Source organism: Drosophila rhopaloa, unplaced genomic scaffold, assembly GCF_018152115.1.
Source record: "Drosophila rhopaloa isolate 14029-0021.01 unplaced genomic scaffold, ASM1815211v1 contig_115, whole genome shotgun sequence".
In the NCBI taxonomy this organism is placed as follows: Eukaryota; Metazoa; Arthropoda; class Insecta; order Diptera; family Drosophilidae; genus Drosophila; species Drosophila rhopaloa.
Window position 1 is genome coordinate 4,390,193 of NW_025334990.1, and position 13,084 is coordinate 4,403,276.

Genomic DNA, 13,084 nt, shown 5'->3' on the forward strand with positions numbered 1-13,084 from the left:
ATTTTTAGCCAATCAATCCGACCTACCAAAGTTCATAAGGATCGGCCGACTATATCTTATAGCTGCCATATAACTGAACGATTGGAAATGCTATAACTTTGGTGTTTTAGGATGTTGGGATTTTTTATGAGTATTAAGAATGCATCATATGAATAATTTTGGAGAATATAATTTACAGAGTATTCTGCAAGGGTATATCAACTTCGGCTCCGCCCGAAGTTAGCTTTCCTTTCTTGTTTAGTTCTAAGTGTTCAAATTTTTCTAAATTTAAATTCTTGAAGACTTCCAAATGTTACATACTTTTTTCTACAAAATTTAACAATTTTAAAAACTACTTTTATTAATTTGAGCTTATTTCCACATCATGTATTTCATCACTCCATTTCAGAATGACTTTAGTATGAATTTTGGTGGATTATAAAACTATGAAGATCAATATCGAATCCCTTTGTATTCTTTTTCAGACTGATGTTTGTATCTTTCGGTGTAAAAATGGGGTGCTTATGAGTGTAATGAATGAATAATGAGAGGGTTAGTGTGGGACAGTTTAATCTATGTGAGAGGGGGGTTGGTTGAGGTAGTGGTCACACCGAGAGCCGAGGCTCAAGTCTAAAGGAATACATTGGTTGGTGTAGTTACCTTAGCTTCAGCTCCTCATCAATATATTGTAAGAGGCTCCTACAAAAATCAAATACAAAAAACAAAGATACGGAAAAAAGGAAAATAAAATAAACAGAAAATTTCATTGTGTTAAGTTTGTAATAAGAAAAAAAGAGAACAAAATACAAAAGTAGGAAAAGTAACGAAGTTAGTTTAGAAAAATTATTTGGCAGCCCCAAATAGAAAACTAAATCTACTTTCAGATCGTAAAAGGAAGCATTAATAATCTTATATACTTGTAAATATCAGAGTGTATAATCGGGGTTTTTTGTGTGTGTTTATCAAAAACGGCTTAAAGCCAGCACTTTGGCTAAATCTTGATTCAGTGGAAAAGCTGGAAGCAGCGGAAAATCCTAACGCCCAATTAAACGCATCAGCTAATTTGCCATGTTCATAATTTTGCCTAATGTCAAATGGCCTAGCCCATTTCTCCACTTGGAAAGCACCCCATAAACGGGATATTAAAAAATGTGGCATTCCTTGCCGCTTTTTCTCCCATCTTAATCTTTTACCCCACGCCTAGGCAATTAATAATGTTCCCTTTTTTTTGTTGGGCTTCTCGCCACCAAATAAAAACCAAGAAAACGTTTACAAAAAGGGAAAATAAATTCTTGTTGTACTTTCTGCTTATGACGGTTTAAATGAAATTAACCATGACGGTCGAGCGGCCCCAAGGAGAAAGGCGTAAGACGAGCCAGCTTTTGAAAACTTTTCGGGCGCCACAAAGCAGCGGATGTGGGCGGGGCCGGGGGCGTAGTCTAGGGGGCGGGGGTGTGGCACTTAGCCAGCAAGTCGCTTGTAAGTAGCGCTCAGTACATAGAAATTGGCGCAGCCGTTTTTATGGCTTCAATAAAATTGGGCATCAGAATCGAACCGGGATTGGAGGGGGAGGGGGTGAAATAGGGACCCTGGGAGGAGCACTCGCATGCATATAGACTGGGTGACTCGGCTTTGTTGTCTGCGACGCCACTCGAGTGGCGGCTGCCGCAAAGTGTTTGCCACATAACTCAAATCAAGCACTTCCAGACCCCCTCATTTCACCCATCCTCATCGCCCGATCGCTGGGAGAGCTTATTAAACGTGCCACTCCCCTCCATCAGCGGCCAACAATGTGTAATCATTTAAAATGACAAATGGCGCCTCATCCGACGACTACAGAGAAAACAATGTCAGCTTTACAGGTTATAAATTCTGTAGATTTTGATAATAAATTCCAGAATTTCGCTATCTTTTTTAAATACTTGTTGATTGGCATAAATATTAACTTTAACGGAAATTTAAATCATCTTTAAACATTTTTGTATTCTCTTTCAGTGCTCTGTTTTGAAATTATCATAAAAATCAATTTCAAAATATTAAGAAATCAATTCATTGAATGTCAATTTTTTAAAACCCTAAAATTCAATTTTCACATTAAAAATAAGTACAAAAGCTTGGTACCTAATCTATAAGAATGCTCACAACGAACCATAATTATTCAAATTCAAAGGTTTTCTCAGGTGCCCTAGTCTGCACTTCTCCCTTCCAATTAATTTAATTAAATATTACCTTTACTCTTTTAATATATGTTAAAAAAAAATTCTCCCAAATTCGATACAAGCTTAAACAATTAAATAACTTCGTTAACTCGGATAGCATTTTTCTCTCTGCACTCGCCCTTTCGAAGCTAAAGTTGCGTGCCACGCGGCGTATGCTTGATGTGCCATCCATCTATCCTTTGCTCCCGCTCTAGTTAGCTGCTGCGTTAATTGATTTCTTGAAAACTTTTCCTCCTTCCCTAGAGCCTGCCACTCTCGACTAGTTTTAGTTCCTGCCATCTATCTGCTGCCGTTGTAGCCCCAATTTTTCATCGCGTTCCTTGGAAGTTTCTTGTTTTCCAAGCCATCCTGATCCGGGAGCTGAGGCTGCTTATTATTATTATGTTGCAGCAAACTTGGGCGGGTCTCTCGCCCTGACGTAATTACTTCTGGCTGGCAATTAAATAGCCCACAAGTTTGAAGCCCGCCCTGGGAATCATGCAAGCCAGGTTGCAATTATACATCCGAGAATGAAACAGGGAATAGGGCCGGGACTGGGATTCGCACTCGTCCGAGGAGTGGATGAAAAATTTACAAGTTGCCGGGCGGGCGGTTCGGCATTTTCCGGGGCAGACACGTAGCGGCAACTTAGCGCAAGCGTGTGTAGCAGCCATACACATGAAAATGCAGCAAAATGCGAAAGTAAACACAGCTCCCGGGAAACGTGCAACTAAAAAATTGACTGTGCTCGCACAAGCCCAAAGTTCCTAGCAAATTACACAGCGCGCGTGCTGCGGCCTTAAGTTTTTGGCCAGCATAAAAAGCGCAACATGCCATGCAGTTCATTTAGCAGCTGGAATATAGCCGTTTTTGGCTAACCTTAAAGACATGTTCATAATCAGGGTGCCGCTCAATTTCGGTTTTGATCGCTCGGCGCTGGGACTACAAATATAAAGAGAAAAACGGAGATGTGGCTATAAAATTGTATATCTAATGGCTTGACCAATGGGTTGGCTGATGCATTTTACCGCCCCCTCCCTGTGGGCAAATTCCCAAATGGTTCCGGGTGATTTTTAAGCTGGTGAATCCACGGGCTGCATTTAGTTTACAAGTGTGTGTACATAGTGGAGTGTGTTTGTGTGATAGTGTGAGAACTGAAACCGAAGTACCAAAACTGAAGCGGAGTCAACCCGTCTCACAAGTAAGAAAACCATAGACAAAACTGTAGCATAGCTCTAGGCAAACCGCAGAGAAAAGCGTTAGGAATGGTTCGACTGCACTTACATGTCACTGGGTAACGTCTCGGGACTAGAAGATCGCTCATTCCACGTGGAGTTCGTCGTCATTCCTTGGTAAGAAAATGGCCAAAATAATTCCATTAGAAACAAATTTACTTGTTTGAAAATAAAATTTAATCCAGAAACATATTTTTTGAATTACTACAAATATAAAATATTAGCAGCGTTGGTTTTTTATGCCAGTCCAAATTTAATATTTTTCTCACTACTTATTTCATATTGAGAATATTTTAAATATTTTCAACTTTGAAAATTGGAGCCAATAACACTTTTGGTTAAGGTATAATCTCTGAATTAAATAACAAAAAAAGTTAAAATCGCAATCAAAGAACACTCTTATCTTAAATTGTAGTTTCCTGAATTTAGAAGATTTTACTTATCGACTCACCTGTTTTTAGTGTGTGATTTTGCGCTGGCACGCCATTGGTGCGTGACGTCATTTTGCTGGCAATCCGCTGTGGCACACAGGCCACAGACTGAAAAAAAGAAAACAGGAGAGACTTTTAAACCCAGTTGGGGAACGGGCCATAACTTTCCGTCGTCACTCATTCGGTGACAAAGTTTCCGCCTGCGCTAAAATCTCATAAATCAAAATCATATTGGGATTTTAAAGCGTGATGCGTTATTTTTCAAAGAAAATAAGCCAGGCTAAGTAACATTTGAATATCTACGACTAGGAAAGCAAGCAGGGAAACTTATTTGCCAGGCGCTGTTAAAAGTTTGCAAAACATCCAAAACAAATTGAAGATTTATGACTTGACAGCGACCCTTCGAAGCTCCACTCTCCCATGAAAATGTCTTTAAAATTGCTGTCCCTGCTGGCGGACCTATTAAACTTAAATTTGATTTCGTATTCGCAAATGTCGTTAAATAAGCTTCGGGCCGGCTGTCTAGACAGCTGCATTAGTTCGACCGACTTTGGCGGACAATTAATTAGGTCAAACTTTAGAGCTAAGCCATCAGGCTCCTAAAGTGTCTAATGGCCCACTAAATCGTTGACCAATCCTTAAACGCACCGGAGCTGAAATGTTCTGGGAGAGCTGGAGCTTAAGAAAACTTTCTTTTCGGTTTTTTTCGCTTTCCTCTAAAAGCGTAAATAAATTACGTTAGAGGTGCCAAGTGGCTGCTGCCATCCCCAGACTTATCTGACCCCATTTCTCCCCAGGAGCCGACCACTCACCTCCTCATCGCCATCGAGATAGTAGTAGAACTGCGGGTTGGGACTCTGGTACTTCTGCAGCAGCTCCTTGGCCACCCGCAAGGACATCTCGCACTGGACGAAGGGATGCTGCAGCAGGCGCTCGGCGGTGGGTCGCTTCTTCGGGTTCTTCGTCAGCGCCGTCTTGATGAAGTTGTGGAACGTGGGGCTCCACTTGTCCTTGTTGTTCAGGGTGGGCGGCTTGAAGCCGCTCTTCGACATCAGGAAGAGGGCGCGCATCGGGTGCAGATCGAACATCGGCGGCTGCAGCTCGGCGAGCTCTGTTTTGGTAGTGGAAAACAGAATTATGAAATATCCATCAAACCATTTATAAATTTTTAAGCCACTATCTTTGTTTTGGTAGTGGAAAACAAGGAATTATAAAATATCTCACTATTAACCAAAGAAAACACTAAATTATACCTTTTAGAGCTAGTTGTGGAAGCGGGGGTGGTGTCTATTTCATTTTGTGTCAACAATTGCGAAAAAGCTACTGGAAAAAGCACTATTTATTTTAATGTAACAAAAACACAGTATTTTGCTTCACAGTGCTATGAAAAATAAGATAAACTTGTATTTTCATCACAGCATTTTGATTGTTTAATTTCGTATTACTCTGTGTGAATTCTGATCAACACCTCGATAGCTCTTTTAATTTTGTATTAAAAATGCCAAAAATATTATTTAATTGCGGCTTAGTTTTTTTGATTATATTTTATTATATAAATAAACTTACACTATCCGAAAAAACATTATTTAATTTTGGTTTTATTTTATAGATTTAAAACTAACACAATTTGTATATTTAACTTTAAAAGATGCATATAAACCTTTTGATTATAAACTTGTAAACTAACAAATTAATTGATTAAAGAAGTAAAGAATTAAAATTTAAGTTTTTCAGAATTTAAAGCTAGTATAATAATAGGTATATTTTTAAGAATAAAATAATGAGTTCATGCAGTGCTAATTAAAAATATATTAATTTGTGAAATTAAAACTACGTAATTTGTAATGAAGCCACTCACCGATTGCGGTTATGCCACAGGCCCAAATATCACATAGTTGATTATAGCCACCCTTTCGCTCCACGGCTGCCACTTCGGGAGCCATCCAATAGGGTGTGCCTAAAATGGGATTAAAATAAGAGAATAGGGTTACTGAGTGATTGAATTAATATCAGGGCTATCAATAGCATCTTTTTTGCTGCACCAGCTAATTATGCAACGTTTACACATTTAATTTCATTGCTACCGATTATGTTGGTGTCATTTATTCATTCGCCGGGAAAGTGGCGTTTTTAATTTAATTAGCGTTTTTTATGCGTCAATGTGACAATTGTGCAAATAAACAAATTGCTGAATTATGCAGAGCAAGGTAATCAAAGCCAAGGGGGAGTGGTAAAGGCATTTGCGACACATTTTGCGCTTCATTTTGGGCGCACGTTTTATGATCGCACAGGGTGGGGGCTAATGCGACCATTACTCATACGCCATGTTGCAACGAGGCAACAATTTTGCCGCGCCAGCAGCAATAGCAACAGCAAGAGCCATCTGCTGGAGTAGTTTCCCGGGATGGATGGCGCCCCGAGAAAATTAATTTTCCTCTCACTCGACAAGTGAGCGAGAAGTCGTCGTGGCAGTTAATTGTATTTTCAATTTAATTAAACCACAACGAAGGTGGAAAATCAAGTTTGATGCCGGCTCTTTGATACGGCCAAGTTTAAGATACGGTTTTCGGTTTCGCCCGGGGCTTCGTCATCATTGTTGCCGCTCTTGTTTGAGCTTCGATCCGGCAAAGTGATGCGGAATTGAGGCTGACTTAAAAAGCATCGGAGCAATGCGAATTCCCTGAACTTTCGCATTGCATTTTAATTAAAGGGCAACACAAACAAGTGCACACACGAAAATACTGATACACAAACACAGAGAGAGGGGAAAGGGGAAATTTTATCCACAAAGTGACAGCAGCAACAGAGCCAGTCAAGTATCATTTTGTTAATTGCTGAAAAAGGGAGCAAAAGCGAATACAGGAATTAAAGGAGACAGACAGGCAGCGGAATTAAATGGCAAATGCTGGAAAAAAACGATGGCAGGCTTTTAGGCTGCATCTATTTAATGCCAAGACGCATTTCCGTCAACTCGCGAAATGGGAAACATTAAGCACAGCCCACACACATACGCATATTCATCTTTATGGCATAACTGCGGCTGAATGAGCGAAACAGGGGTTGAGGTAAAGGGCACTGGGAATGGGCGTGGGTGTGGGTGTGGGCGGTACAACACAAAGCCAGCGAGGTGGAAGTTTCTGCTCATCGTGTGTTGCCATTGACTTGTTAATGACACTAAACACAAACGTAAGCACCTTTTTATTGAATAATAAAAGCCTCAGGCTGTCGCCACCCCCGAGCTTCTGCCTGTTCCTCCCTTCCCTCATTTTGATCCGCCTGTTCCGACTCCTTTTCCATCTCTGTTGTTGGCATCGAGCTTTGTTTTTCTTGGCTACAAGGACAAAAAGCCACTGAGAAAATAACATCACCGGGGTAATATAAATAAACTTCATGCTGCAGGATCAGTAACATTTGAACATTTAGGATTTAAAGGAGCTGAATTATTGATTCTTTGATAAGAGAGACTTAAAGACTGAAAACAATACAGAATTAAAGTATTCAGACGAAAACGAAAGAAAAATGTGTATTTAAGAATTATTTTTTGGTAAACAAATTTCATTTTATGAATCAGCAACATTGTACTCAACAACGTTAGGTATTCTGAGTGACTAAGCTGTTCTTGTCAAAGCGAATTTTATGCAAATCGCAACACTTTAACATTTTATTGTCTTTATTGCTTGGAACTGAGAGAATTTAAACAACATTACTCTGTTGACATATTAAATATTTCGTTTCTGACGTATAAAGACGTTTCTATAATCCAAACGTGCATAAAAAAAACAAAAAGCACTTTAGATTTTTATTTATTATAATTTTTCCCAAGTGTGTGTTTTTGGTTCGCTTGAAAATATGCAACCACATAAAGCTGACATATCTGGGATCAGACGAGTATTTACTGTCGTTCTAACAATCGATGGAAGCTCAGCAATTGACTTATGTACATATGCATGAAGTACAAACGATTCGGGGTTGACCTCGTGCTCCTTTGCAGACATTCAGGATAGACGAATAAAAGTGTGGGTATGTGTACTTATCACCACATTTGTCACAGCAGTCGCAACTACGGCAGGAATGGCAACAAATACAATGGCAAAGGGAGCTGGAGTGAAGAGCACTCGAAATGATAACAGTAAGCGGACGTCACATTGTTTGACAGCTTCACACAAACATAGGACGCAAGGAGGAGATCCTCTACAATCGACCATGCCACCTTCCTCACAGAAAATATCCCGTCAATCCCCTCAGCACCCTGTCACTGACACTGCACACTCCGCCACATTGACATGCCACAAAAGATGCTCGCTCAGCTCGAAAACGTCATGAAAATGCAGCCAAAAGTGGCAACAAAGAACGAGAGGAAACAATGGCCATAGCAACCTCAAGGTCATTAAACTTGGAGTTGCCTCGCCCATTTCTATATATATATATTATTTTTTTTTGACTTTTTTTCATTGCACAAATTGCAGCACATTAATCACACACACACTGTCAACTAAGCTTACTTGTCCATTCAAATAAATTTGAAATCAAATTAGCGCTGCGAGCTTGCTTTATGGCAGCTTTTCGCTTTTACGACGGACTCGAAGGACAAAAAGCGACATTAAAAATTAAACTGCTTAGTCGGAGTGGGATTAATCCAATTTGGCGTAAATGAAATCAAATCAGATGCCGGTTTTTATGTGCCCCTTTGCTATTCACTGAAAATGTCATGAACTTTAACTTGGCTTAGATTTTAATAGCGCCAGGACACTAAGCTTCATCGCCTTTCTTCGACAAAATTAAGGACATGAAGAATGAAGACCCAGCTGTCATAACTTAATTAGCTGGCGAGTGTCAACGGCCCGATGAAGGGTTGTGAGAATTTTAATTAAGTGGAGAGCCAGCATTTGAAATAATTAATTGTGAGCGGACCGTGGGGCTTGCGGCGGTGGAACTTCTTGGGCTTAACTGATGGTCGCGTAACCGCAAAATCTCATTTGCAAAGTCTTGGAAATTTTAAAGTCTCTGCGATGACGACGAAAAAAAATAGTAGCTAATGCAAATCATCGCCGCTTCTTCTGCTCGTCGGGAGATTGCAAGTTGTCATGACAAACTACACCCCCTTGCTATCCACTTTTTCTTGCCGCACATGGCCTGTGACTGATAAGTTCCTATTTACATTCAAATTGCGTATACTACACGTTGCCCCACAATCGCTTGCTTTCAGCTTTAGGCAAGAATTTAAAATTGTAGTAACATGGAGAAAAATCAGAAAGGGAGCAAACTTTGGCTGGCTTATATACCCTTGCAGCTATAACAAAATTGAATTAATCTATAAAATGACTACATATCGATTTTTGGCATAGTTCTTCCATTTCGTTGTAGTGTCTTTAAAAATATCTATATTTCGGGCCAAATGAAGTTATGTCGATTTGGCAGGTATATATTATTTATATTTATTTCAGTTTAGTTTTTAATAGTATACATACAGCTTTTGTATTATGTACAATTTTGTATTATGTACTACGTGCAATAAAAATAAGTCTTTGGAAAGTTTTATACAGATAGCTTTAAAACTGGGTGCACAAAATACGGTCTGATGGACATGGCGAGATACAGACTAAAATTATAAGATCCTCTGCAAAGGTATAAAAACGAGCAACACATTTACCATTTCTTGAATAATATTTCCAAATGGAACTAACCATTAACATTTTATTGAAGAATACCGAGAGCTCTACCAAAAACGTTGTAACATTTTTCAAGTGCTACTTTCTTCCTCTTAGGTTGCTAGGAAATTACCTTTACTGAGATTGGGAAAGCAGCTTAACGCTGTTCACTGCAGCGGAAAAGCTTTGGAAGAAGTAGGAGAAACTGAAATCTATTAGTGAGAAAAATAAGCAGTTGAAGTGGAAGGAGGGAAAGGTTAAAGACGCCTGAGAAAGCTAAACAGCCCACAAAAGAAGTAGCCACCAAACTAAGACGGAGACTCTCCAATTGGGACATTTTTCAAAAATTATTTGCTTTTGTGATTCAGTTTGGGACGACAACAAAGGCGGGTGGAAAACTCCCTCCCTTTTCCCTAAGGATGGCAAACAAAGAGCCAGACTGGCCACCTGCTGGTCGTCTACTTTTGTCCAGCTTCCCCGGCTCCTTGTATTTTTTATACTTCGCCTGCATTTGAAATATTCTGCAAATTGAATTGTTCCCTTCGGAAATGCCATCGCTTTTTGATTATATTTGTGAATTCCTTGCAGGAGCCATTATAATGCTACTCCTAATTGAATTGCATTCAATTGGAGGCTCCATTCAGGATTTTGACCATTTCAAAGTGGTTTGAGATTGAACCACTCGGACGTATACTTGATATTCCTCTCCCTGTTATGTTTTTATATTTCATTTTTGTGTTATTTTGTGGTTTTTGTGCCTTGTCATTTCTGACAGCTGTTCTTTGGGTGAGGAGCGTTTAGAAGCGTTAAACGCAATTGTTGCTGCTGTCAGGACACCCTCCTTCTATTTTCTGCTTTGATGCGTCGCTGTGCACACAAAACAGAATCTCATAATGATAAACACTTTGTGTGGCAGCACACCTTGCCCCGCCCACCGCTCATATTTCCAAGATTTCCACTCGAACTCGAACTCTGACTTCACTGGCGAGTGTCCTTGATGCCAAACGATTTCGCAGCTGTCACTGCTGCAAAAAAATGTGCTGAACAAGCATTTCCCATCGTCAACTTGACTGGTAAATCGATCCCTAAAATCTACATAATTCCGTGAGGGAGATAATAGTGATGGAACATTTTATTGCAAATTCAGGGGTATAAAGTTAGTGAATATTAGTTAGTTTTAGTTTTCCCGGTTAGACCCCGTAAAAAAAAAAAGTTCTTTTATACCGCTTACCTATAAAGCTTTTGCGCTTGTTAATCGTGGCCGTAATCTGCGCCGAAACTCCAAAGTCCGCCAGCTTAACATCCCCGTACTCTGTCAACAGGATATTCGCACCCTTGATGTCGCGATGCATTTTTCCCATTGAGTGCAGGTACTCGAGTCCTTTGAGGGTTTCCCGGCACATGTAGGCGATCTGGACTTCGGTGAGGGGACCAGTGACCTGGTAGATGTCCTGCAGACTGCCACCACCACAGAACTCCATGCAGATCCAGAGCTTATCCCTTCGCAGGTACGATCCGTAGTAGGCAATGATGTTCGGGTGGCGACAGTCCCTCATCATGATGATCTCCTGCTGGATGATCTGTATGTCGTCGGAGGGTTCCAGCTTGATGACCTTGATGGCGGCCAGCTCATTGCTCTGTATCCGCTTCGCCTGCAAGAATACAGAGATTTCCTTAAATCAATACTACGACTCTCAAAAAGGCAATGAAAATATTGAGAATTTAAATAGGCGGTAAGGGATATAGAGTGGCATTTTTGATTGGCTGCACACCTGCAGCATCTGGGCCATCGCCTCTCTGTTCATCTTCATTCATGCAAATATTCCTGCTCGTTTTCAATAAATTTTTAGCGCGCGCTCTTGCACATAAAAATGCATTGTAACCACTTCACAATTTACCCCCGGGCAGCCGACGGTCCATAGTATTTGCATAGAACAATAATGTGGGCGGTGTGGAACCTCTCCTTCATGTAACCCCCACTCTCATACCCAATCCCATTCCCATCAGCAATCCGTATCAGCGTCGACACCGAAGCGGAAACCTGCAAGTGGCTGCAAGGAATATTAAAATGCTGCCTCGCAAGAAGGCCAACTGAAATCGGTTTCGATATTCCTGGACCTTTTTGAAAGCTGAATAATAAATAATTATGCAAAAAATAATAGATTTAGAATATTAAAAATGTAATGAAAAGCAGCAAGGCAAGCAAATAAACAACTCAAAAAAAGCTTTAATAAATCATTTGAGACAAATAAATATTAAAATATATTCTAGTTTTAAAATCTGTAATCTAAAACCTGTCACTAAATACAGATTGAAGATAAGTGATGTCAATAAAAATACCAGGAATTGACCCAAAATGGAAATAACAATGAATTGAATAACATGAAAAATGTACAGGTCGAGTACTGCTTGTTTCGGTATCCATTCTGCATTTTCTGCTTTAATGTAATTCAAATATTTGTACTTTACTAGTACATTATACACAGCCTTATTTACTTGTAATCGTGGACGATGAATGGGCGTTTGACCGTTTACCCTTTGGGATAAAATGTTGAGTGGTTTTCATTTCTGTCCACCTGATCATTAAGCACAAATGTAATTTGGCCAGGAAGTTGCCGCTGTGACCAGTGAATACCTTTTAAGAACTGGCTTTTCGCTTCGGAGCTCGCTGCAATAATTTCGCAACGCTTCGCTTCGTTTGAGCTTGGGCCGAAGAAGGTGGAGGGGGGTGGAGGTGAGTCCTTGGAGGACATGAAGTTGAAGCCCCACACAGATACACACATACCCACACAGAGACAACAATGCATGTGGAAACCACTTTCAGCCCTTCACCTGCCATCCTGCTACCTTTATCCTTGACGTCCGTGTGTGTGTGTGTGTGTGTTGGTGTACGTGTACATGATTCCACCATTTATCCCTGCGTCATGTACTTTATACGCCCACGCCGCTTTCTCCTCCTCCTTCGCCTTTCTCCGCCTTTCCTCCACAGAGCTCTTATTTTTATTTTCGTTGCATTTATTATTCAATGCGGTAGCTCCTGCTCTCTCTTTCCCTTGTTTGTCTTCCGTGTAGAAGTGTGTGTTATTTTTTTTGCAATGATATCTTGCTCGACTTAATGAAGATAAAGCGATTTTTATTGCACTGCAGCTTCAATCGAGTTTAGTTTGTTTATTTTTCTTTGCTTTTTTCAGCTGATTGCTTGTCCTTGCTTTTCTGTTCCTCCCTTTCCATTTTCCCCGCCTGCATTGTTGCATTTTTGATGTTTTTATTGCAATCTGGGCTGGCTTCCAAAATGCTATGCCATACCTTATAGTTGGAGTTCCCCGTCTCTGTCTGTCCTTATTGCTATCTTTCCCCGCCTGTGCTCCCTCTCTTTCCCACTCCAGTTGACAGGCGGCCATCGTCGGCTTTTCTTGTTCCTCATCTTGTTTATGGTAAATAAATTATGCGTGATTTTTAGACAAGTTCCCTGCGGCTGCCGGAGCAAAGATGAAAATGAAATGTGTTGAGGCAGCAGCTGGGAAAAAGGAAAGGGGAGCGGAAAATTCCCCGCCCCCGTTCCGTAGCTGCGGTAAGCATAAAAAGCTGCTGAT

The 13,084-nt window shown here is 40.4% G+C and overlaps 1 protein-coding gene across 1 annotated transcript in view; it reads right to left on the bottom strand.

Annotated features, from left to right (window-relative positions):
* The window catches only part of LOC108051823 (mitogen-activated protein kinase kinase kinase kinase 5), a 54,611-nt gene that overhangs the window by 7,127 nt on the left and 34,400 nt on the right, over positions 1 to 13,084 (bottom strand). Inside the window, 6 exon segments of the mRNA XM_017134053.2 lie at positions 640 to 678; positions 3,462 to 3,525; positions 3,864 to 3,951; positions 4,656 to 4,954; positions 5,702 to 5,800; positions 10,723 to 11,143. Coding sequence (XP_016989542.2) covers positions 640 to 678; positions 3,462 to 3,525; positions 3,864 to 3,951; positions 4,656 to 4,954; positions 5,702 to 5,800; positions 10,723 to 11,143 — 1,010 coding nt within the window.